This window comes from Dasypus novemcinctus, chromosome 21, assembly GCF_030445035.2.
Source record: "Dasypus novemcinctus isolate mDasNov1 chromosome 21, mDasNov1.1.hap2, whole genome shotgun sequence".
Lineage (NCBI taxonomy): Eukaryota > Metazoa > Chordata > Mammalia > Cingulata > Dasypodidae > Dasypus > Dasypus novemcinctus.
The window spans coordinates 16271622-16295940 of NC_080693.1; the positions used below are offsets into that span (position 1 = coordinate 16271622).

General features: G+C 39.4%; 1 protein-coding gene across 22 annotated transcripts in view; it reads right to left on the reverse strand.

The window, feature by feature from the left end:
• NCOR1 (nuclear receptor corepressor 1) overlaps positions 1-24319 on the reverse strand; it is a 162507-nt gene that overhangs the window by 55492 nt on the left and 82696 nt on the right. For 17 of the 22 annotated variants that reach the window (XM_058283395.2, XM_058283401.2, XM_058283399.2 and 14 more), the window contains 7 exons: positions 24021-24199; positions 23461-23515; positions 22710-22811; positions 12013-12140; positions 8288-8505; positions 6256-6318; positions 4404-4543 (listed from right to left, as the gene is read on the reverse strand). In XM_058283395.2, coding sequence (XP_058139378.1) covers positions 4404-4543; positions 6256-6318; positions 8288-8505; positions 12013-12140; positions 22710-22811; positions 23461-23515; positions 24021-24199 — 885 coding nt within the window. The remainder of the gene's footprint in view (positions 1-4403; positions 4544-6255; positions 6319-8287; positions 8506-12012; positions 12141-22709; positions 22812-23460; positions 23516-24020; positions 24200-24319) is intronic. The other 5 variants (XM_058283396.2, XM_058283402.2, XM_058283392.2 and 2 more) reach the window with 1 other exon arrangement.

The following is a 24319-nucleotide window of genomic DNA, read 5'->3' on the forward strand; positions in this document are numbered from 1 at the left end:
TGTCTCTGCAGGCCCAGTGGACCCAGCCCACCCTGTCTGTGCCCTGTGTAGAAACTGCAGCCTCTCCCAGGGAGTTTCCTCTTGAGCAGGGAATCACAGAGAAGAAAATAAATGATTAGTGCCCCAACTGTTCAAATTACCAGTATGTCTTGTCATTATTTTTAGCTTAGATACAGGTATGCCATTTAGGATCCAACTTAAAGCACTGAGTCAAGAGAGACAAGCATTACCAATGTTAGATTCAAACGGCTAAATGAAATTCTGAACTGTCCATATGCCCCTAGAAGGAATGCAAGGGAAGAATCTCATAGACTCAGAGAATCAGAAGATTCAAAGATTCCAAGAACGCTATCATAGTAGTGTCAAGCAGTTGATATGATAGATGTGAGCTTTTCTAGTTTCCAACCTATATCTCTCCTTGGCCACTATTAACCAATTGTTTGGTCCTTTCAATGACGACTACAGAATAAACAGCTTTTTACCACTACTATGTGCGCACAATAATTTCCTACATCCCCAAAGATTCTCCTCTCTATATGACAGTATTCATTAATTTTAATATAATGAACTGAAATATACAAAAATGTAACCCCTGTGTATCTATCACTGAGTTTTAACAAATATTAGACATTCTGCCATGTTTTTTTGAGAGCTTTTCTAAAAACTTAAAACACTCTGGATATACAATTGAAGGCTGCTGCCCTAACTACTTCAATTATAATTAAAATGATAAGAAGTTTTAAGGAGGTTTATATTTTAAAAGCAGTATCTGATTCATTCTTAGCTTGCCTTTCAACGACAGTATTTCAGGTGATATATGGTGAAGTCCTTCTTTTATCAGTAGACTTTTTTGTGTGCTAATTTTCTTCCCTTTTTCCCTTTATGTTTTGGTGGCAACAGCACACTTTTCCCTTGGGTATTCTTGCTCCCAATTCCAAATCTCCTTTGTATATACTTTTTGAAAAATCAGTCAATATTATACTTTGTGTATTCTTATAAGATCAAATTTTAGTAAGCTTCATCAGCGGCTCTTTCATTACCCATTCTATCATTCTTTAGTGTACAGGCTGGATATTTTATTTGTTCTATTACAATAGCAATTCTTAAACTTTTTGGTCTCAGGATACAACACTTAAAATATACTAAGGACCCCAGAGAACTTTTGGTTATAAGGGTTACCTCTATTGACATTTACTGTATTCAAAATTAAAACAGAAATAATATATTTATTCATTTACAAATACCAAAATAACATTACACAGTAACATAAAGAACATTTTTAATTTAAAAAACCTAAGTATTTTCACACAAAAATTTTTTTGGTTAAAAAGTGGCAGTTTTACATTTTTAAAATTCTCTTTAATGCCTGGTTTAATAAAAAATCCTATTTTCAAATGTCTACATTTTACATAATCCATACAGGTATGTTTTGGTTGAAGCACATGAAAAAGATATGTTCTCACACAGATACGTAACTGGAAAAAGAAAACTTAATTTTAATAGTCTTTTCAGATAATTGTGGATATTCTTCTTTGATACTATACCAAACTTTGATACTATACCAAGTAGTGATTTCTGAAAGGTTATTTGCAATGTGGAATCTAAAATCAGATCAATGAATTTATACTCTGCTATACTCAAACCATTCATTGATCTTTCAATATGAATGATTATTTTATCCATGCAAGATAGCCAATGTAATACATGAACTGGTAATTTGGAAAATATTGAGGGTATTCGGATTTTCCAAATTTTGATGCACATCACTATACAATATCAAAATGACATATTTGTTATTATTACTGATCTCATCAAAAAAGTCTTTGTGCCAAGCTCATGGTGAAGGATATACGAATTCTAATTTTTGTTTGAAAGCTCAAACTTTAAAAAGTGATACCAAATACAATCAGTTCTCTTTGCTAGACAAGCTCACTTTATTTTCACTAGAATGAAGCTAGAGAATGGAAAGCTGAGGGTTAACCTGTGCAGAATTGGTAAAAAGGTTGTTTGTTAATCTTTGGAAATGAATAGGAAAGGCGAAAGCATAGCATAGCGTTTGTAACTAGCAGTGCTATTATAACGGCATGACAATGGTTGTAAGGGAGAGTCTAAGGTCATTTATATTACCAGAAAGAAAGCTAAAAAACGTAACATGGGACTGTATAGCATAGTAAAACCTCATATGAAATATGAATATGGGTAATATTGCATATGTAAAACTGTATTTCCTTGTAACTGAACAAATATATGTTAATGTTACAAGATATTAGTATCAGGCAAAAAAAACCCTAACCAAAACATTATGCTCAGTAAAAGAAACCAGGCAAAAGGCACTACATATTGAATGTTTCCATTCACATAAAATATAAATATAAATCAATTTATAAAGACAGAATTAGATTAGTGGTTATATAGGGCTGGGGAAGGAGAGAGGGATTGAGAGGTGACTGCTGAGGCGTGTGGAGCTTTTTTTGAGTAATGAAATTGTTCTAAAATTTTTTGTCGTGATGAATGAACAACATGGTGATTATACAAAAGCCACTGATTGTACAAGTAGGACAGACTGTATGGTATGTGAATGTATCTCAATAAAACTGCTTTGAAAAGAGAAAAGAAAAGAAGATATTTGCCAAAAACCCAAGTCAGAAAAACTAGAGGTTGTATGTCATTCTTTCAATTACAAATGATATTCAATGAAAAGAGTGGCTAGTTTAGCCTGTACCTCACACTATTGCAAAAGTGCTTTTCCCTGAGAGAATCAGCACACTTTAGTTTGCAGCAGGACTTTATGCATACACCCCATTTCCTCACACAGAGTATTAAAAGGACAAGGATTTGAGGGAAGTGGATTTGGCTCAACTGATAGAGCATCTGCCTACCATTTAGGAGGTCCAGGGTTCAAACCCAGGCCTGCTGACCTGTGTGGTGAGCTGGCCCATGCGCAATGCCGATGTATGCAAGGAGTGACATGCCACGCAGGGGTGTCCCCCACATAGGGGAGCCCCACACACAAGGAGTGCGCCCGTAAGGAGAGCTGCCCTGCGCAAAAAAATTGCAGCCTGCCCAGGAGTGGTGCTACACACATGGAGAGCTGCTGATACAGCAAGATGACACAACAAAAAGAGACACAGATTCCTAGTGCTGCTGGCAGGAATGCAAGTGGACAAAAGAAGAACACACAGTGAATGGACAGAAAGCAGGCAACTGGAGGGGGTGGGGGAAGAGAAATAAATAAAAATATTTTTTAAAAAAACAAGGACTTGAGGGCTGAGATTTAATACAATTATTAATTTTATTGCTTCATCAAGGACACTGAGTACCTTGGCCTTTTTTTAACTGGCTTGGGGATGAAGTACAAATGCATCGACTACTAGCACAAGTTGGGGCTCCTGCCATGATCCAGGTGAAGGTAGGTGCCAGGAGTATTGGTAAAAAGGTCAAAATGGTGGGAAAATGCATATGACAGCTGAAGAGATTTAGGAAAACAGTTTTGACCTCACAAAACCCTCAAAAGGGCTCTGTGGGTTTTGAGAACTGTGACATTAGAACTTCCTAAGGAATTCTCAATTATCTTTTTTTTTTTCTTTTTAAACATCAGCTTTGTCTCTTTTTTTAAAATGATTTTTAAATTTTATTTATTTTCTCCCCTTACCCCCCGTCTGCTCTCTTGTATCCATTCACTGTGTGTTCTTCCGTGTCCACTTGCATTCTTGGCAGCACCGGGAATCTGTGTCTCTTTTTTGTTGCGTCATCTTGCTGCGTCACCTCTCTGTGCGGCATCACTCCTGGGCAGGCTGCGCTTTTCACGCAGGGTGCACTGCTTGCACATGGGGCTCCCGTAGGCAGGGGACACCCCTGCGTGGCATGGTACAACTTGTGCACATCAGCACTGCATGTGGGCCAGCTTGCCACACAGGCCGCTAGGCCCTGGGTTTGAACCCTGGACCTCATATACGGTAGGCGGATGCTAGATCAGTTGAGTCACATTGCTTCCCTCAATTATCTTATACTACCTCATTTTAGATATTTATCCATGGAATCTTTCTCTCTGAAAAAATGTTCTTTAACATATCAAATTAACTCAACAACATGATCAAGAGAAAGTCAACTAAAATTTTTAACTCAAACTCCAAAATGCTTATACTTTTCAAATACAGTAATTCAAGTATGGTAATTCAAAAGTACTGAAGTTCCATCACCACAAATAGAAACATTACTTACTCCCTGGGCAGTAAACAGAGAACTATTCAACCTGTGCCAAGAAATTAGCATAGCCTTCACAGGTAAATGCAATAAAAATAGCAGATACAAAAGAAGTTTCTCTTAAAACCAATCTCTAAAGCTCAAAAAAGCTATAAATAAAAGACAACAGGTAAAAGATTCACCCGCCCTGGTATACTCACTTTCTGTTTATGCTGCTGAAGGAGGTTGTCAAGATTATGCCGCCTTTTATAGTTAAAGTAGAAGTTTTTACACTGAGCTTCACTTTTAGTTCCTACCATTTTGGCAATTGCTGCCCAGTTACGACCATGTTCTACTAGACCTGTATTGAAAAAACAGATCAAACATTAATTGAACAGTCACCTGAAAAAGCATACAAGAGAAATCATAAAATTAACTTAAATATTGTGTTTGATCTTTACTGATGCATTTCATTTACATCTTTGTATCCTCCACCCCACTCAATTTAAAACATGCTCATTAATGGAAGGGATTCCATTCTATCCTTGCTATGTATCTCACAATGCCAAGCACTTGTAAATGAGTGACCAGGAATTTCTGGATCCTTGGAGATATTGATGTCAAGTTAATAAGGTAACTGAAGATATATGACATTAAGATAAAATGCTTTATAATCAAATTTGTCTTCAGTCAGCTCAAAACCAAGTAATGCCCTCAAAAAAAACAGTTAAAAAAAAACAAAAACAAAAAAAGTCTGTTGTAATACAATGCCTCACAGAAACCAATGCAGCTAACCAATGCAGCCAGACACTTCTCTAATGAAATAAGAAAATTTGCATACATTCACACACAGAGATGCAAGGAATACAGGTATATAAGTATATATAACATAGGTAGAGAGCTTTACAAAGAAATACATTGGATAGAGGTATATACCAAAGCAGGAATTTCTAGTATAAATTTGATGTTTTATAGGAAGACACCAGTTTTTCAAGGTTAATTATTTGTAGTGAAAAATCACTTCCAAATCCTGCCTATTATATGTACGGAGATGAAAAAAGTAGAGACTAAAAAGATCCCTCTGTGACATAGGCTAATACCTACTTATTTCACCATGATCATAAATATAAATCTTTTGAAAAGTTATACAAATTTAACATTAGCTAAAAATGGTAAATACATGTCAATAGAGATAATTTGAAGACAGATGTTTTTACACTGCTTTATTTTTTTTACAAAGTTGGCTTATCTATTATTCTAAAAAATGTGTATCATTCATTAGCTACTATTTAAATAAGAAACGTCAAAGTGTCACTAAAAGGTCAAATTATTTATAAAAATTTCTCTTCACTACAAGGTAAATATTTAACCTCCAAAAGAATAGGATAATCTTTCCTCAATTAACTACCGACTACTTCTCCTATCAGAAATTTAGATAGATTTCAAATTATAAAACATTAATAAGCAACAATAGCAAAACACAAGGTCCATAAAGTTCCAGAATAAGATCAAGACCATAGCTTGGAAAGTGGCAGACAGGATTCAAGCCTTTGTCTGTCTGGCCACAAAGCTCACACTCACTCCTCTAAATTGCAGTGCCATTTTCTTAGAGGTTTATAATCATATTACTTTACCAAGGACAAACCGAGCAATTATCATTCTAGTAATTGCAAATTTCAAATTTTAATAGAAATACAAATTTTTAATCAAACACCTCCAAAGTAATTTTAATATATAATCACAACTTTTATGGAAAAGTAGAAATGCCTACTTGCTCTCTAATAAAATGATATTCAAAATAGTACTGTAGAGAGAACCTTAAAACCCTCAAAAATGTGCCTGTGTTAAACAAGGCACACTGGGGTACCTTACTGGGTACCACACCATCAAAAAGGACTCTGACATTTACTTCTAAATTCAATTTACCTTTATGGAAGAACTTTTTTTTTAATTGGAATTTTTAAAATTTCCAATTAGGAAAAAAAAGTTCCTCATTCATTACAAATAAACCTAGAAAATAATAATAATACTAAATATTAAAAACCACTGAAGAACCTAAACTACTCTTATTACCTTTTTTGGCAACTTCCATTTCTTCTTCTGTCCATCGAGAGGTCTCCACAGGCTCTGTGGAAACTGAAATAAAGAGAACTCCATCAGGCAAAGAAAAATAATGCTGACCCCTTCATTCAGCATCACCCAAACAATCTTTAATTATTTATCTGACATTGAGCCTGTTTAAAAAAGTGGGAAGTAGATTTGGCTCAAATGATAGGGCATCCACCTACCACATGGGAGGTCCAGGGTTCAAAACCAGGGCCTCCTGACCTGTGTGGTGAGCTGGTCCATGTGCAATGCTGAGGCGTGCAAGGAGTGCTGTACCACATGGGGGTGTCCCCTGCATAGGGGAGCCCCATGTGCAAGGACTGCATCCCGTAAGAAGAGCTGCCCCATGTGAAAAAAGTGCAGCCTGCCTAGGAGTAGCACTGCACACACAGAGAGCTGATGTAAGAAGATGATGCAACAAAAAGAGACACGGATTCCCAGTGCTGCTGATAAAAATAAAAGCAAACACAGAAGAACACACAGCAAAATGGACACAGAAAGCAGACAACTGGAGGGAGGAAGGGGAGAGAAATAAAAAAAATAAATAAATCTTAAAAAAAAAAGGTGTTTAGTGGAAGACAACTATGGAAATGGGATGGTATCAGCCTCTACCACACCAAACTAGACGGTAAAATTCAACACCTTTCAGCTGTTATGACCTTTGTCAGTGTTTTTTAATATTTCTTCCACATGTACATGTTTTAAAGCCTTGAGCTTTTTTCTAAAATGTCCTGCCTCTCTCAGTACCTTTGCACTTACTAGATTTGTGTTCCTTCTCTCCTTTTCTGCAACTTGTTCAGAATAAGAAACAATTCTGCTCCTTCCTGCGCTGGCACCATGCCTTCTCCTGATTTCCGAATCCCCCTCTCCTCCTAACTCCCATATGCCATTCTGTGAGCCCCTCAGTGCCTGGTACCTAGTAGGTATGCAGTGGGTCATTCCACACTTACTCTATTACTTTAGAAAGAAAATGGAGAAAATCATTCCTGAAATGGGCTCCTGCTATAGTCCACTATCTACACAGTCACTCGAATTATTAACAGAATCCTTGGACTAGTGTTTGAATCCTCCCTCTCGTTTACCCCTCATATCCAATAACGCCGGTCAATCCTCACCTCCTGAATCCATCCCCTGCAATTCATTACGATGTCCTTCTAGCTGGTCCCTCTACCTCTGGCCTGGGCCCTCTCTAATCTGACCTCCACAATTGTCAACAGAATTGTCCTTCAAACACATAAATCTAGTCATGGCACTCCTCTATATTAAAAACCTTTGTAAGCTCACAGGGTAGAGTTTGAACAAGACTCGTGATCTGTCCCTAGCCTTCTTGTCCTGTTATTTCCCATCATCATTCTCACCATTCCCAGAATGTGCATTTGCTTTCATACTTCCTGTTATGGTAAGGGTGGTGGCCACTGAACACCAGGTGAGACCCAAGACAATACCTAATAAGAAACAGAGGCACGTGGAATCCTAGACCCAGTATTTCTTTGCCTGAGAATTTATTCCTATGAAAAAACAGTTGAACAGAAAATGCTCTGTGAGTAAAGATTATTTTCATTATGGTGCTATGTATAGTAATTTAAAAGAGAAGTGGAGACAGGCTAATCATTCATCAAGTGGGGAATGTTTCAATAAATCATGCCTCAGCAACACGACGCCAAATTACAAGGCTGTTAAAATTTTTAAATGAAGATTTTCTAGAAATCAGAAAGTATTTTATGATATATGCCAAGTTAAAAATCAGAAGACAAACTGGTATGCACACTAGAAGTACAGCTAAGTAAAAAGAAAAACATAAATGTATTACACAGTGAGATTACGGATGTATTTTTTTTCCCCTTCAAAAGACTTTGGCATTAAAAGAATTTCAAAGGTCAAATTTTAAGATTATTTCTAGGTTATCAATATTAGAAGTCCCTCTTGCCATTCCCTAGCACCAAAACAAATCCCAAACCAACCCGTGGCCTGCCACCTGCCACCTACGGTGTCCACTCACCGGGTTCTGGTGGTGGGGGCAGAGGGGGCGGGGGCTCCTCCGTGGCGGCGGCAGCTGCAGCGCTGGCAGCTGCGGCCTCGCTGGTCATGGACCTGGTGATACGGCCCTTGCGGCGGCCTTGGCTGTTAGCAGTCTTTCGACCCCGGGGTGTGGCCTGCTCTCTCTCTTCAGTTTCTTCTGCTGCAACTTCTGTCTTGTCCTTTTCCTTGGTATTTTCTCTGGAAACAAAAGCAAATGAAAAATATGTGTTAGTTAAAGCATACATATATCAAAGGCTACAGCTTTAAAAATACAAAATACTTTAAGCAGAAACTGAATAAAACTACCCAATCTGTGATATTTTGAAAAAAAATTATAAAAAATTCTATAGGTCTTAATTTTGAAAAACTTTGGTTCAAAATAAGATAATTCACAAACGCCTACTGTTCACAAATAATGGATTTAAAATTTAAACCAGTTTCCTATCAACAGAACACTCCATGAAGAACTAATCAACGGTGAGAGAAAGACCCCTGTAATTGGGATCCAGAGCCACTGGGATATTCCTAAAGGCGGGAGTCTGGGGGTTTTGTTTGACAGAAGATTTCTCAACTGTGAAATGAAAAGACTAAGACAGACGATCTCTACAGTGGATGCCCTTTCTGTAATAATAACCCACGAAACTGTTTTATTAAGCCAGGCCCATTTATAAACCAGCACTGGTCCTAATTAAGTGCAAAGTCGGTAGTGTGGCACTGTGGTTAGTAGGGCGGCCTGTGGAGCTGGACTGCCAGGGTTTGTCTGAAGCTCAGTGATTTGTTAGTCACTGGTTGACCTTGGACAAACTGCCATACTTCCATGGGCCTTGGTTTCCTCATCTGTAAAGCGAGGATAATAATAGCATATTTCATAGGTTTGTTGTAAGGATTTAATGAGTAAATTTATGTAAATACTCAGGACAGTGCCCAGAATATGAATGCTAAATCTCTCTCAGGGTATAAAGTACTTATCATAGTCCTAGGCACTTAGGAAAACTCAATAAATGGTAGTTACTATTCAAAGCAATAGCACTGTTAAGTAATCTGGGAAGACCATTCTCTGCACTACTTATTTCCCTTGGTTTCACATATTAAAACAAGGTCCAGTTTTGCAAATGAATTGATAGATGGCAATATTCAAACACTCAACTATTCTTGTTTAATGCAAACTTTTAAAAGATTTTTCTAGTTTTAGCTACTGTAACTAAAGACCTGTTGCAATTTACTAGCTTAAAGAATCCTATTCTTTCCCCTTTGGTCTTAAATGACCCTTTCAGTTGCCATAGCTCTTTCCCTTCTTCTTTATTCCCTTACTAATCTGGCTTCCTCTCCCCTGCCTCCTGTCAAAGATGTTTTGTCAAAGTCATCGACTTCCAACTGCACAATCAAGTGATCTTCATTCAGTCCTCGCCCACTGGTCTTTCTGCTGCAATAGATATGATGGACAATTCTTTTTACGTCCGTTTTAACTCAGCCTTTAGCACTTCACACTCCCTACAGCTGCTCTGGTCTCGCCTCCTGGGAACTGCATGTCTCCTTCCATCCTTTAACACAGGGATTTCCCAAGGCTCTTCCCTGGCCCTAGAGCTCCACGAGGCCACCCACTCACATCAATTCCACTGGGATGACTCCCAATCCATATATTTAGACATACCCTATCTTCTGAGATTCAGGCTTGTCTTCCCAAATACCTGCTCGAACAGCCACCTGGACTGCCCATCAGTGCAAACTCAACATATCCAGAAACAGCCTCATGCTCATCACTCTGCTTCCTGTGCCGCCTCATTCTCCAGTCATCTGATACTAACAGTGCCATCATGCTCAGGATCACACAAGTTTGACATTCCCTTCAGCTCTCTCCCTTTTCCTTTACCTCCTACAGGCAACCTAGTACTAAGTTTTGGTAATTTCATCTCAGTAATATTTCTTCCACTAATTCTAACACTCTATTTCCACCACCACTGTACTCATGCAGTCCTTTTGTACCCCAATTCTGCCTACACTGATATTTTCACAGAGCAGCTTTAGTAATAAACCACTCCATCCATTCTAATCCCTACCTACCTATTCCCAAACAGATCCACACAGCCTCCTGAAAGAAGTCTAACGTTTTAGCTTTCCATTAAGGCTCTATGTACTCTAGTCCCAAGCCACTACTTCCTTCTTTTCTTCAGGCATCCTAGGTTCCATTCTAAGAACCAAGATCTGCCATTTCTCCGAGTGGCACATCTAGTCATGCTGCTCCCTCTACTTCCCCGTGCATGGAACGCTAGTTTTGTACAAAGCCCTTCACACTACCTGAGAGAAGTAACCGCTACCTCTTCCCAATCTTCCCACATTCTTTATTGGTTCTGCTCATTTCTTACCTCCAGCTTGCTGTTTTTGTTTAATAATACTTTTATCTTTCCTACTAGTTTCCCCTACTAGATCATAAACTACCTGAGTACATAACTTATGTATTTTGGCATCCCCCAAAAGACCTAGCTCACACAGGTAATAACACTTGTTAAATAAATTAGAAATTTTAAGAAAAGAGTAAAACCAGGATATGAAAGTCCTTATGAGCAGAACCAGATTGCATGGGGGAAATAAATGTTAAATTTGAACTTAAAAAAAAAAAAAAAAAGTTATTGCTTTATGGTTCTCTTTCTAAAGTGTAACATTAGAACAGCATGACTTTTTTACAAAACCATGTCAATAGACTTATGCTGCTTTAGTTGCCACAAAACTAAGCCAATCTTAAGTATTTCTAAGAGGATTATAGAAATAACACAATAAATACGAAAAAGAAAACTACTGCTATATGCAACAACTTGGATGGATCTCAAAAGCACTATGCTGAGTAAAAGAAGCCAGACACAAAAGATCATACTGTATGATTCCATTTATATGAAACTCGATAAAAGACAAAATAGATTAGTGGTTGCCAAAGGAATAGGGAAGGGAAACTGACTGCAAGGGATCGTGAGGGAACTTTCGGAGCGATGGGAATATTCTATATCATGATTGTGGCAATAGTTATACATTGTGTATTCATGTGTCAAAATGTCATCAACATTTATACTTTAAAATGGTGAATTTCAATTTATGTGAATTGTATCTCAATAAAACTGATCTTTGGGAGAAAAACAATCAATGCCACGAGCCCCCGTCCCCAAGAGTAGCCGTTTCTGAGTGGCAGAATCTTAGGATAATTGTCTTCATATTTTGCTTTCTTCCCTCTAATTTTCTATACTGAATTAGACTTCCTTTTATAAGCAGGAAGACAATACCACCAAAAAAAAACACAAACTCTATTTTATATTATGAATAAAATGAATAAAACTGGAACTTAAGGTTTATATGAATGAAAATTCTTCATTTATCCAAATTTTTATACTGTCTAATGTACACTATCTGAGGTTCAAAATAAGATCCTCGGTATCTCTGAAACCAAAGATTAAATTACATTCAATATATCTTAGGGGTAAGTGTCTATTACTGTAGCCTATCCTTTCTGAAAATTGTATCTAGAAAAATAAGTTCATTAAACCAAAAGTTTATATTTACTGGACTATTTCATTCCTTAATCATGTCAAATGACTGTCAGCTGATCAGAGTACATACCCCACTGATTCTTTTATTTGAAAGTTTGTACCTTCAATATATCCAATCTCATTATTTAAAAATAATTAGAATATTTAGTATGTCCCTAATTATTTAACTCACTTAGAATCCTCTTTCTCATCTTTTTCTTCTTCATCTTTCTTTTCTTCTTCTTTTTTTTCTGTTTTTTCTGCTTTATCCTCTTCTTTTTCTTCTACTTTTTCGTCTTGTGAAGGCCGGGCAATTTGCTGCTAGAATGAACCATCATTTGTAAAATTCAAAGGTAAGAGAAATAGCTCCTTAAATTGTGATGATGAATTATAATTTTAAAAATCTATCCAAAAAGCATTAATAAATGATTATTTTATTAATTTAGTAATGTTTTTGCAATGTAACTTATGGTCATGTATTAAAAATCAGCCTAGTGCTTTTTAATATGTCCATATTTACTGCTTAAAAGGATACACAGACTCAGGCAAAACACTCATAGTAATGGACCTACCAGAGAGGTGAAAGATGTTAAGATTCCACTTAAAAACTGAGGTTGGACCCCTCTTTTTTGCAAAGCCCACTTTTAATCTCCCTCTCAAGCACATTGATTGTACCTTCAGCTTTGATAATGCATACCTAATTTATCAAACTAACCCCCTAGTATTAGATAATCAATATGATCCCAATTTTATCATCATTATGCTTTTATTCTTTTGGGGGGAACATCCACTGAATGAAATAGTAAACAGGTATGGTCATTATCAAGACTTAACCCATCTAGAAAAATACTAAGTGTATAATAAGGTAAAAAGGAGTCAAGGAGTCAAATACTTGGAAGCTATAATAACAGCTGAATAAATATGTACACAGACAAAGACTGGAAGAGAATAATGAAGAAAGGGATTGCTTGGGCAGTCAGATTTAGATCTTTTCTCTTCGCTGTCTTCATTTGCTAAAGTTGTTAATCTTCAAAAGAAAAAAAGTGAAATTAAATACACAAGTTTGTGTTACGTATCATTTTTAATTCAGAAACCAGGACTCTCTGACCTACTTCAGATCAAGCTCCCCCTCAGCACTACAGGAGGCAGCCCACTGCCCACCCCCTGCCTCTGCCTTCCTGCTTGGAGCCACTCTGGTCTCACCTAAACTTGCTCTGCCTTCATTCCTTTGCCTGGGCACCCTTTCTAGCTATCCTGGCCTGGTAAACTCCTACATAGCTTCTGAGATTCTGGTCAGGATATTACCTCTCCTGTGAAGTTCTTCTGGATTTCCACAGAAAAGCCCCAATCCTGAGGCCCCACCAGCTCCCACTCCAGGTATCGGGTACCAAGATCTGCTAGCTCACTGTGTTAAAATCCTTCATCTTCTTAGTATGCCAAGCTCCTAGGAGGGCATCTAGACCATAATAGGTATCTCCAGGTGTTTAAGACAGCATGAATCAAACTCATTTATCCTGCTTCTATGAAAAGATTTTGCCCTTGCACCCAATCTTTCATTCTCACGCAGGTTAACTGTCTATTATGCTCCGTAATAACGCTACCTGTTCTTTTTACCAGACAACATGGAGCTCCTCATGTAAGTAAAGTTTCCCTTAATTCTTAACAGCTTTCCAAAGTCTTTTCTAACTATCAGCAAAACTAAAACCTGGCTTTTTCCTTAAGAAACAGAGGCCTACTGGCCTCCCCAAAAGGTGTCCCACCTTTGCTTACGCCTTCTAATGCAGGGAGGAAGAAGAATCTGCATCTTCCCTGCTCATTACTGCTGGACAATGCTGTTTCTGTGTGTGTGTGATTTTTAAAGATTTATTTTTTTATTTATTTCTGTCCCCTTTCCCCCTTCCACTTGTCTGCTCTCTGTGTCCATTCGCTGTGTGTTCTTCTGTGACCGCTTCTATCCTTATCAGCGGCACCGGGAATCTGTGTCTCTCTTTGTTGCGTCATCTTGCCGGGTCAGCTCTCCGTGTGTGCGGCACCATTCCTGGGCAGGCTGCACTTTCTTTCGCGCTGGGCGGCTCTCCTTATGGGGCACAATCCTTGCACATGGGGCTCCCCCACGCAGGGGACACCCCTGCGTGGCAGGGCACTCCTTGCGCGCATCAGCACTGCACATGGGCCAGCTCCACACGGGTCAAGGAGGCCTGAGGTTTGAACTGCAGCCCTCCCATGTGGTAGACGGATGCCCTATCCATTGGCCCAAGTCTGTTTCCCAACAATGCTGTTTTAAAAGTATGTCCTGTTCTGAATTTCTCAAAATCTACCTCTAACACTTTCTCCTTCTTTTGGTGCTATTTACCTCTTGAATACTCCCTGTCCCATACAGAATGTTTTCTCACATGGCTCATATGCCCTGCCATTCTTCAGCTCTCAAAGTTCACGTGAATGATTTTTCCAACACCCTCCCCTCAATCAACATAACATCCCACACATAAACTTATTTCTAGGTCATGAAATGAAACCCCCCAAAATTGTGAAGTCACAATCTGGACTTCTTCATCACTGGCACTGTTTTACCTCTGAGATCCTTAAAGTAGAAAGTCGTCTTTCTAACTACCACCACACATGCTGAATCCATCCCGAGCTTTCACGGCTGCTGAGCCTCCTCTGTGTTCTCACTAAGACCTCCACTCCCTGTACTCTATCCAATTTTCCCAGTCCATAAGGAAGAACTGTATTTACCAATCTACACTGAACCCCTGCTAAGTCATTTCAGTACCTGATTCACTCACTTTATCTGGCCTTGCCTATTTTTAACCATGGCTAACTGCCAGTTTCCCTTTATCCTGGCATTACTTACTAGAGAAAATTGAGAAATCAGGAACATCTTCAAGTTTATACTTTCCAACCATGACTAGGCCTGCTTTATAACTGGGAATGCTGGGAAGCGGACTTGGCCCAATGGACAGAGCATCTGCCTACCACATGGGAGGTCCATGGTTCGAACCCCGGGCCTCCTTGACTTGTGTGGCGCTGGCCCATGGGCGGGGCTGATGCGCTCAGGGAGTGCCCTGCCATGCAGGGGTGTCCCCCGTGTGGGGGAGCCCCATGCACAGGGGGTGTGCCCCGTGGGGAGAGCCACCCAGCGGGAAAGAAAGTGCAGCCTGCCCAGGAGTGATGCCGCATGCACAGAGAGCTGACGCAGCAAGATGACGCAACAGAGAAAGACAGATTCCTGGTGCCGCTGGTAAGAATGGAAGCTGTCACAGAAGAGTACGCAGTGGGTGGACACAGAAAGCAGACAACTGGGCGAGGGGCAAGGAAGGGGAGAGAAATAAATTTAAATAAATAAAAAGATTAACCTCTTACTGCTTTATCCCTCCCTCCCCTGCCCCCAAAAAAAACAAAACAAAACTGGGAATGCCTTATTTAGCTAACTCCCTAGCACACGACAGCAGTCCTATGAACTGTTTTAAAAGCTAATAACCTGACCCCATCACAAATGTCGCACCCATCTGCCATTCTGAGCCTCTAGAGGACATACCAATGACAAACCTGCCCTTTTCCTACTAAGGGAGCTCAGTAACCCAGAAAATGGTTTAGAACCCTAAGATATGATGGGGAGGTGGTAAGGAATGAGGTTAGTTGCTCCCTCAGAGTTAGATGATACATGTCATCGTATTCCCCCTGAAACTTTCGGCTTCTAATGCCAGCCAGGGCTTTAAGGACAGTGAGCGACCCCACACCTTCCCTGCCGCGGGAGGGCTAACCAACTGCTGCCATCACTTCCCTCCCTACTGCTAGGAAATGAAGAAGAAACTGCAGCACCTGCTTAGACCAGTCAACAGGAAGAAGGGGGCAGGGTCCCTTCTGAAAAACAGTTCCCAGTTTTGCAGAAAGTTTGACAGTGACCCAAAGAAATGGATGGAGTTGCTGACATTAGAGTCTGTAGAACCGTATGCCACCTCCACAGTGGAATACCAGCCTCTTGCCACTCCATCACAGCTCCTTATGCTAACAGAGGCTGGAGAGCCAACCCACACTGTGCACTGGCAGCAGTGAGTGGAAAGGGGGACTGCAGGCCAGTGAGTACAGCCACAGCCTGGGCACCTCAGCATGGAGGACCTGCAGCTGAGGGCAACATCAGCCATTGTAACAGGTATCATGGCCTTAAAGGGAATAAAGAATCCTCTCTGGTTTAAAAGGGTGGAAGCAATTACTTTTGTTTCAGGCTAATCTGTGAAGAGGTCTTCCTCTTTACAAGTGGGGGTTTAGGGTAAATGGTCCTTAATCCCTTTTAGCAGGCTGGCAGGAGTAGGGGAGCTAGTCTAGGCTTTCAAAGGAGAAGCCTTCTAAAGGACCCTTAACGGGCACAGACATTACCAAGAGCTCCTTGTCTAGGTTTGCCCTTCTCTTGATCATCAAGCCCAACACCTGATAATAAACAACTAACAGTTTCGTTCTGCTAGGGAGGTTCTCACAGCATGAAGCATTTCTGCCAAACAAGCTATTCACTATAAATTCAAGAGCACATTACAAAGCAAAATGAAAATTTAAATGAATAAAGTGAAAAGTACATGTATCGCTTCACGATAACACAGAGCTTGCTTTCAGCAGGATCCTCTTAGAGGAAGATCAAAAAAAGTTTATGCTCAGATTTATACCGAATACTTAAATACCTAACAGTTTATTTACATATGTTAACATGTTCAAATCTTTAGAAAACAGATAAATATCGGTGAATTTCCACTTAGGAGAAATTGAAATTGCCAAGAAATGAAATGACTAAATTTAAGAACAAGCAGCTACACTTAACTGAAAATATTCGTGAGACAAAAAAAAGGTGAGGTACTATTCTAGCCACTGGGTGAAATTTTCAAGTACTTCAGGCAATGGCAATAAATAGAAACTATCTTATACTTCTTGTATCAAAATTTACTGACAAGTACTTCAAACCAGTTGAATTTCAGACTCCTTTTCTGAAGAGTGAAGGTTGTCAACCATCAAGAAACACATCACAGTGAAGCTGGCTACCAAGATAGGGAATCAATAGATGGGTTTGGAACCTGGCAGAAGTCCATGTGGACATCAATCACCCCCAAGATGGCTGCTGGAAGACCCTCCCCAAGATCCTGCCTTTCAGAACAAGACTTCCTCCAGTTGCCAGAAGGAGCCCCGGATATTCCCCAAGGACTTTATCACTGGGCCCTCCTGGGGGATTGATGGGTGGGGTAATCAATCAAAGCAGTAAACACCTGGGACCCCCCCTATGCCATTAGCAAAGGGGCGGAATAATTAACAGTTCAAAAAGCAGGCGCAAGGCCTGAATTCACTCTCTCACCTTTGGACCCTGATTCTGGCCACCTTCTCCCCCTGCATGGATCAGCACACAAGTAAAACCTGGGCATTTATAATCTATAGTGGAGAACTACACTCTGTAAATCAGCCTACTTTCTCACTCTTCAGCCCCTTCTTTTCTACCTGGGACCCATGCTGTTATTTTCTCCCATTTCTCTTCTCTCCCTACCTTAATAAATTACTGGCCTTACTCACCCAACGTGCTCTTGAAATTCATTTCTCCAGCATAGTCAAGAACCTAGACAAAATCCAGTAATAAAGTAATAATAAAAATATAAAAATAACAGCTGTTACCACTGACTCATGCTCTCTGCACTGCCTATGTGCTGGACATTAGGAGGGGGCCTTTGCACACATATCCAATTTTCACGGTAACCCTGCAAGGTAAGTATCACTGTCCCATGCTCACAGATGGGACAAATGAGGCTCTCCAGGTGAGGAGACTTGTCGAGGGTTACAGACAACTTTCAAAGCCCAAACCTCTTTCTATTATAGCAAGATTTTTAACCTGTCCAGAACATTCTTTCCAACTAGTGACTAACAATTTAGTCAAAAACTCGTCCAAATCAAAGTGACCACATTTACATAAATGTAAAAGGACAGGCTTCCTAAATACCTTTAGGTGATAAAAACGCACTGGCACATTCAAGAGGAAACTGTCAATGTAAAAGAAGAGCACGAATTCCTGTGAGAAGCAATCAAGTATTTGGAAATGAAGGCTGTGGTTTATGGCCCACTTCACTGTAGGTTACCAGCAGGTACCACAGTAATTACAACCACATAGTGACAGATTTATAAGATGGGAGTCTGTCCTATAACGTCCCTCACTTCCTAAGGGAAGGAATTTTTATTTCTAACAAAAACATTATACGGAGACCCAAATAACTACTCGGCATGTCATAGCGGCTTTTGGCTTTCAATTGCCAACATTAATCTCATTGCTTCAAACTAAAATTTACAGAGAACCACAATCAGTCTCCTTATGGGATGCTAATAAGTTGATCTGGAAATATGGTTTGGGCAGTATCTAACTCTAAATACAATTTTAACAAAAATATGACAGTCTATGTCATTTCTCTATCATTCGAGAATCAAATCTCATTTCCCCTATGGCAAGATTCCCCATGGCAAGAGCAGGTTAGAAAGTAAACTTCACAAACTTGAAATCTCTCAATCAACTGCATACTACATGTTCATCTGCTGAATAAAAATTACTTCCTGCAGGCAGGAAGTTGGAAGTGGGAGATGGGAAGAGGTAAAAATTGAAAAGATAAAGCACACATTTCTGCAGAACTCTACAGAGTCATGAAATAAATTTGACCTAGCAATATTTTTATTCCAAGAAATTTTATTACCTTGCCTGGGGTTCAGTCACTACTTACCTATCAAACTTCTAATCACTCTGGGATTACTTGAGGTAATCCCACTGATTCAGATTTGATTGAATAATACAGCAGGAAAAGTGATTTTTCAAATTAGTTGCCTCTCTCTCTTAACCAGAATAAAATCAAGAGGACAGACACAATAGAGTTTAAATTTCTTAAACATTGTAATTATGGCCTTAAAAAAGAAAGTTCAAAAAATTTCCTGAAACTTTTTTTCCAATACAGCAAATTTCTTATCGCCAACCTAACCATCTTCCCTACACTCCCAACTTGCACATCTAATAGTGCAATCTACATCTCTACTTGGATGTCTAACACTTAGCTGAAACTCAGCATGTCCTGATTTCCCCCAAAACTTGTTCCTCCGTCAGTCATGCCTATCATAGCAAATAGCAAATCCACTGCCCAAACTTGGTGTTATCCTTCTTACTGTAGTCCTCTCATTCTCCATACTCAATCATCTGGAAATCCTATTGGATTTGCCTTCAAAATCATATCTAGAAACTGACCAGTTCTTCTCACCTCCTTGCTCTCTCCAAGTCCACGCCACTGAGATTGTTAAAATAACCTCCTGAGGCCCCCACCCCCTCCCCTCCTTCCTTGCCTCCCTTCCAAGCCACCAGAGGGATCCTGTTTCAACTGAAATCTGATAGGACTCTTCTGCTCCAAAGCCCCCAGGGGCTTCCCTGCACACTTGGCATCAGCTTTACTCATTCAGTTTTATATAAGGGAGCCCTTAATCAACACGACCCAGTTTCTGGAAAACTGGCCATCAATTTTGACATGAATAAGTGGAGTAAAGTGCACAAGGAATTAAACAGAGAAAAGATTCTCTTGGTCTGAGATGGTGGTCTAAGTCCATCATCTAACACTCTCTTCTCCTTAATTCCCAGTGAAATAATCAGAGACATAAAACTAGAGAAAAATCTTCAAGATAATTCCTTAAAATCTAATGTGGGCAGGACTACACTGTTAGAAGGGCTGATCAAACTAAAACTCAGCCCATTTGGGGGCAGTACCCTAAGGTTAGGTCAAGGTGAGGGTGCAAATGGAAAATCTCAGTTCTATAAAAGCATTCTGGGGTGGGGAAGTGCTAAGAGTGCTAGCACACAGAACAAGAATGTGCAGAAGAAAACACTGACACAGCTGGATCTTAATAAGGACAAGTCTGCTATGGAGAGGAGTGAAACAGTATTCCTGATAACTTTAGGATGGAAAACAAATGCTTCAGCGTAACAGAGACACTCCCTGCCACACAGGGCTTCCTGCTAGAGCTTCCTTCTCTATCATCACAGGCAATGGGCAGCTAATCCAGCAATGGTAAGGTCTAAAAAACATCAGTGTATTCTATTACTTTATCTGGGATTGAGAAACTCAAACAGTGACATATACAATTAATAAAAATGAAATTAAAGTAGTAAATACTATTTTATAATGAGAAATTAAGCTATTTTATATTTTTTAAAAATCATAGTAGAAACTTGTTTAAAACAGCGATGGTTTCTAGCATATCCAGCTAATGGGTGAAGAGAAGCCTAATTCCATTTTCTCTGCAAGATATTCCTTTAAAGGAACAGTGCATCCTAACTCACTACCCAAACTCAATTTGCTCCTTTTCAGTTATTCAATCTTATGGAGGGAAGTAGATGTGGCTCAAGTGATTAAGCTCCCATCTACCACATAGGAGGTCCATGCTTAGGTTCCTGGTACCTCCTAAACAAGACAGTGAGCTGGCATGACAGGCAGGTGTGGCAAACTGATGTAACAAGGTAATGCAACAAGAGACACAAGGAGAAAAAAACATAATGAGAAACACAGCAAAGCAGGAAGCAGAGGTTCCCAATGTCTCCTAAAGAAGACGAGCAGGTATGGCAAGGTGACGCAACAACAGACACAAGAAGCAAAAACATAATGAGAGGCACCACAAAGCAGGGAACAGGGGTGGCTCAGGGGATTAGGTGCCTCCCTCTGACATGAGAGGTCAAAGGTTCAGTTCCTCGTGCCTCATAAAGAAATAAGGAAGATGAACAGACACAGCGAGTGCAAACAAGGGGGTAGAGAGAAATAAACAAATCTTTAAAAAAAAATGTACTGATACAAGCACAGTAATTGCATATTTAATAAATAAATAAATCTTTATTGTACTCTACAATCACAATCTCCTGGTCTCCACAATTTGACTCCCATCTGGGTACAAGTATGCCCTTCTCCTCCCTTCTGCTCCTAATCAGTCCTACCACCCCATTTCTCTGTTCTCCTTAAAAGTTTTACAAACAAGGGTCTACTTGTACTCTTGCCACTTCCATACCTTCTATATTCTTTTCAACTCAGTGAAGTCCTATTTTTCCACCCTCCCCCCCAACAAGCCACTGAAAATGCATGACTTGGCTTATTCAACCTCAAGCAGCCTTTCCACAGCTGGACATTTCACCCTTCATGAAACACTCCTTATACTTTCTTGACCATGAACTGTTACATAAATGTACATGAACATTTCCAAAGGACATGTAATCACATTGTGTAGGTAGTAGTGTTCTGTAGGAAACAATGACCTGGAAAGCACATGAAGTAAAGTTACAACAAGGAATAATGAGCAGACTGGGTTGAATAACCTTGACCTGATAGCCAGGGTTACTGCAAGGAGGAAGGGGCTAAGGCCCTGGCCCACTGGAAGGGTGGCTGGTGGGAAAACCAGCAAAGATTTAGGAATGCTAATAAACAGCTGGCAGCTGTCCCAGCTTCCAAAGACCAACCATCGATTGCACACCGCAGAGCACTGGAGGTAGGGGAGCATGGTCTCAGCAGCCCCAGCAGGAATGCAGCCATGAGCTGCGACAGCTGCTGTTTAGTTAGAAACTGGAAACCATTTTTAAAGTACTGAATTGCAACTGTGAAAATACAGACTACACTATATTATATGGTTATGTTTCAATAAAACTGATTAAGAAAAGTGTTTGTGGTGAAGGTAGCAACAACTCTGTGAATATATTAAAAACTACTGGAGTGTAAACTTTTTCTTTTCTTGAGGTACCAGGGCTTTGGACTGAACCCAGGATCTCAAGTGTGGGAAGCCAGTGCTCAACCACTGAGCCACACCAGCTCCCCTAACTTGCTTTTTTCATTTGTTTGCTTGTTGTTGTTTTTCTAGGAGGCATTGAAAACTGAAACCAGGACCTCCCATGTGGGAAGCAGGTGCTCAACCACTTGAGCCACATCCACTCACTGGACTGTTCACTTTGAATGGGTGAATTTTATCTCAAAAAAGCGGTTTTGTTTTTTTACAATCGCAAAAAATAAAAGTAAAACAACACACACACAAACACCTACCTCTTTAGGTAATGTGCTTACAAAGAGTTAAAATATCTAAACTCTAGGAATGAGGCTGATCTGAAATAAGATCAGTCATAGGTCTTACAGTGAGGAATGCTCCACTGCAGGCATCACAACGCCTTTTTCTCCCTGGGTCAACCTATCCCCTCACCAGACAAAAGAACTGGTAAAGATGGCATATTAGGTAATGTATTAAGGGCACCAAATTTAATTGCACTATATTAACACTGATTTTATCATACTAAAAACTTAAATTCAAAACAGATGTACTATACGAAATATATATTAACTTCAAAATAAACATAGCTGGGAAGCAGATGTGGCTCAAGCAACTGGGCTCCTGTCTTCCATAAGGGAGGTCCAGGGTTCAATTCCTGGGGCCTCCTGGTGAAGGCAAGCTGGCCCATGTGGCGAGCTGGTTTGAGTGGAGAACTGGCCCACACAGGAGTGCTGGCCTGAGCGGAGTTGGCACAGCAAGACAATGCAACAACAACAGACACAGAGGAGAGACAATAAGAGATGCAACGACCAGGGAGTTGAGGTCCTAGGATCGGTTTCTGGTGCCGCCTAAAGAGAAGACAAGCAGACACAGAAAAACACATAGCAAATGGACACAGAGAGCAGACAATTGGGGGGGACAGAGAGGGAATAAATAAATAAATCTTTAAAAAAAATAAAAATAAACATAGTCATAACATCCTAACTAATTTAAGAGAAATATCAATCCCTATACAGTATTCAATTTGAGGTTCCTATTTTAACATTTTTCACCATCACATTTCCACCAACCCTGAAACATCTTCCTTACAGTAATGAAACATACCTGGTTTCTTCCTCTTCGTTTTCCATAATTCCGTCTTACTAAGGCTTTATAATTCTCATTTTTCTTGGTTAAGTAGTAATATAAAACACAATCAGGCACACTCTAAAAAAAAAACATTATTTTTTTAAGGACCCAATGGATGATATTTTTTAAAAGATCAGACAAGGTTTTTAAGGAAAAGTTCTGGATATCTTCAAGTATAAACAGAAGAGAAACACATATGTTTAGCATTTTAAGGTATATCTAGACTAAAAATACAGACATATTTACTATTTTAATGGACAGTGTACAAAAGTTATCAGAGACTAATACAAACATTCAAGCACTTTTCTTATCAACCAGTAAATAATTTCCCTTTCTAACTACATATAGGTAAATATTCAAAATGTCACTTCATGTATTTTGCTAGAAGACACTAAAGCCAAGGCACTGTGAAAAAAATTTAAGGCAAATTGAAACTCTAACAGTTTTAATTAGAAATTTAATGAGGTTCAAAAAGCATTGTAATCTATGAGTTTTTAGGGAAATGTCAGGTCCTAGGTCATTTTACATTAGCCGGGAAAATTAGTTCTGTTTTCTGTGCTCAGGATTTCTGTTATAAATGTAAATATCCCATAAGGTACTTTTCTATATCTAGACTTTTGCAAAAATCAATTCTAATTAACTACCTTTGTATATGTTAAAGCACAAAAATTTCAAAGCAACCACTATCACAAATCTATAAATGTTTCCAATGTAAACCATTTCTTACCTTCCTTTCCAAGTAGGATGCAATTAGTCCAAAGTTTTTTGGATGCTGGATAAACCTGAGTAATAGAAAAAAAAAAAAACACACACACAACATTTTAACAACTTAAAAGGCAAAGGAAAAAAACTGGGAACAGAAATATTATGCACAGACTAATTCCCAGTGATTCCTAATGGCCACTCTGAGGAACAACTGCAGAACCACCTGGAGACCTTTAAAGGGCCCGATTTCCGGGCACCACACCTCCTAAACCCATCTCCTTGGTCAGTGGCAGAGCTAGAAGAGCACAGGAATCTGTGCCTTTAAAAAGCTCCCCCAGGTGACAGGGGCACCACCCCAGTTAATGAACCACTCTCAATCTGCCGTAACCCCAGCCTTTATCTGTTACCTAAATTCCCTCCTATAAATTTATGAGTAGATCGCATGAAATCTCTATTCTCCACAGCATCTACTCAAATGCATAAATAGAGCCAAACTTTTATGGAAACAGTTCAAATTACAATGCCAAATACTCTTTACTAATTTATGTAAGCCATCAGAGGTTAATTTAAAATTTAAATTACTTGTCTTTAAAGATCTCCTTCTCGTGGTCAGTCCAAACATTCATAAACTGCCTATCTTTATAAACCTTCATGGGGTCCTCCATAAGTCCATTCATGTTAATGAACTTGACCCGTCTCTGTTCTGCATCAAACATCATAGGTGGGATCACAGAGAGCTGCCGCATTTGTTTCTCATTATTCTGCAAGAAAGAAACACAATTTACTTAAATTTAAACCAGAAATTTAAAGAGGGGGGTCAACAAACTGTCTTAATATACAGTAAAGGAAAAAAAAAACACTACATAGTTTAATAACAATAG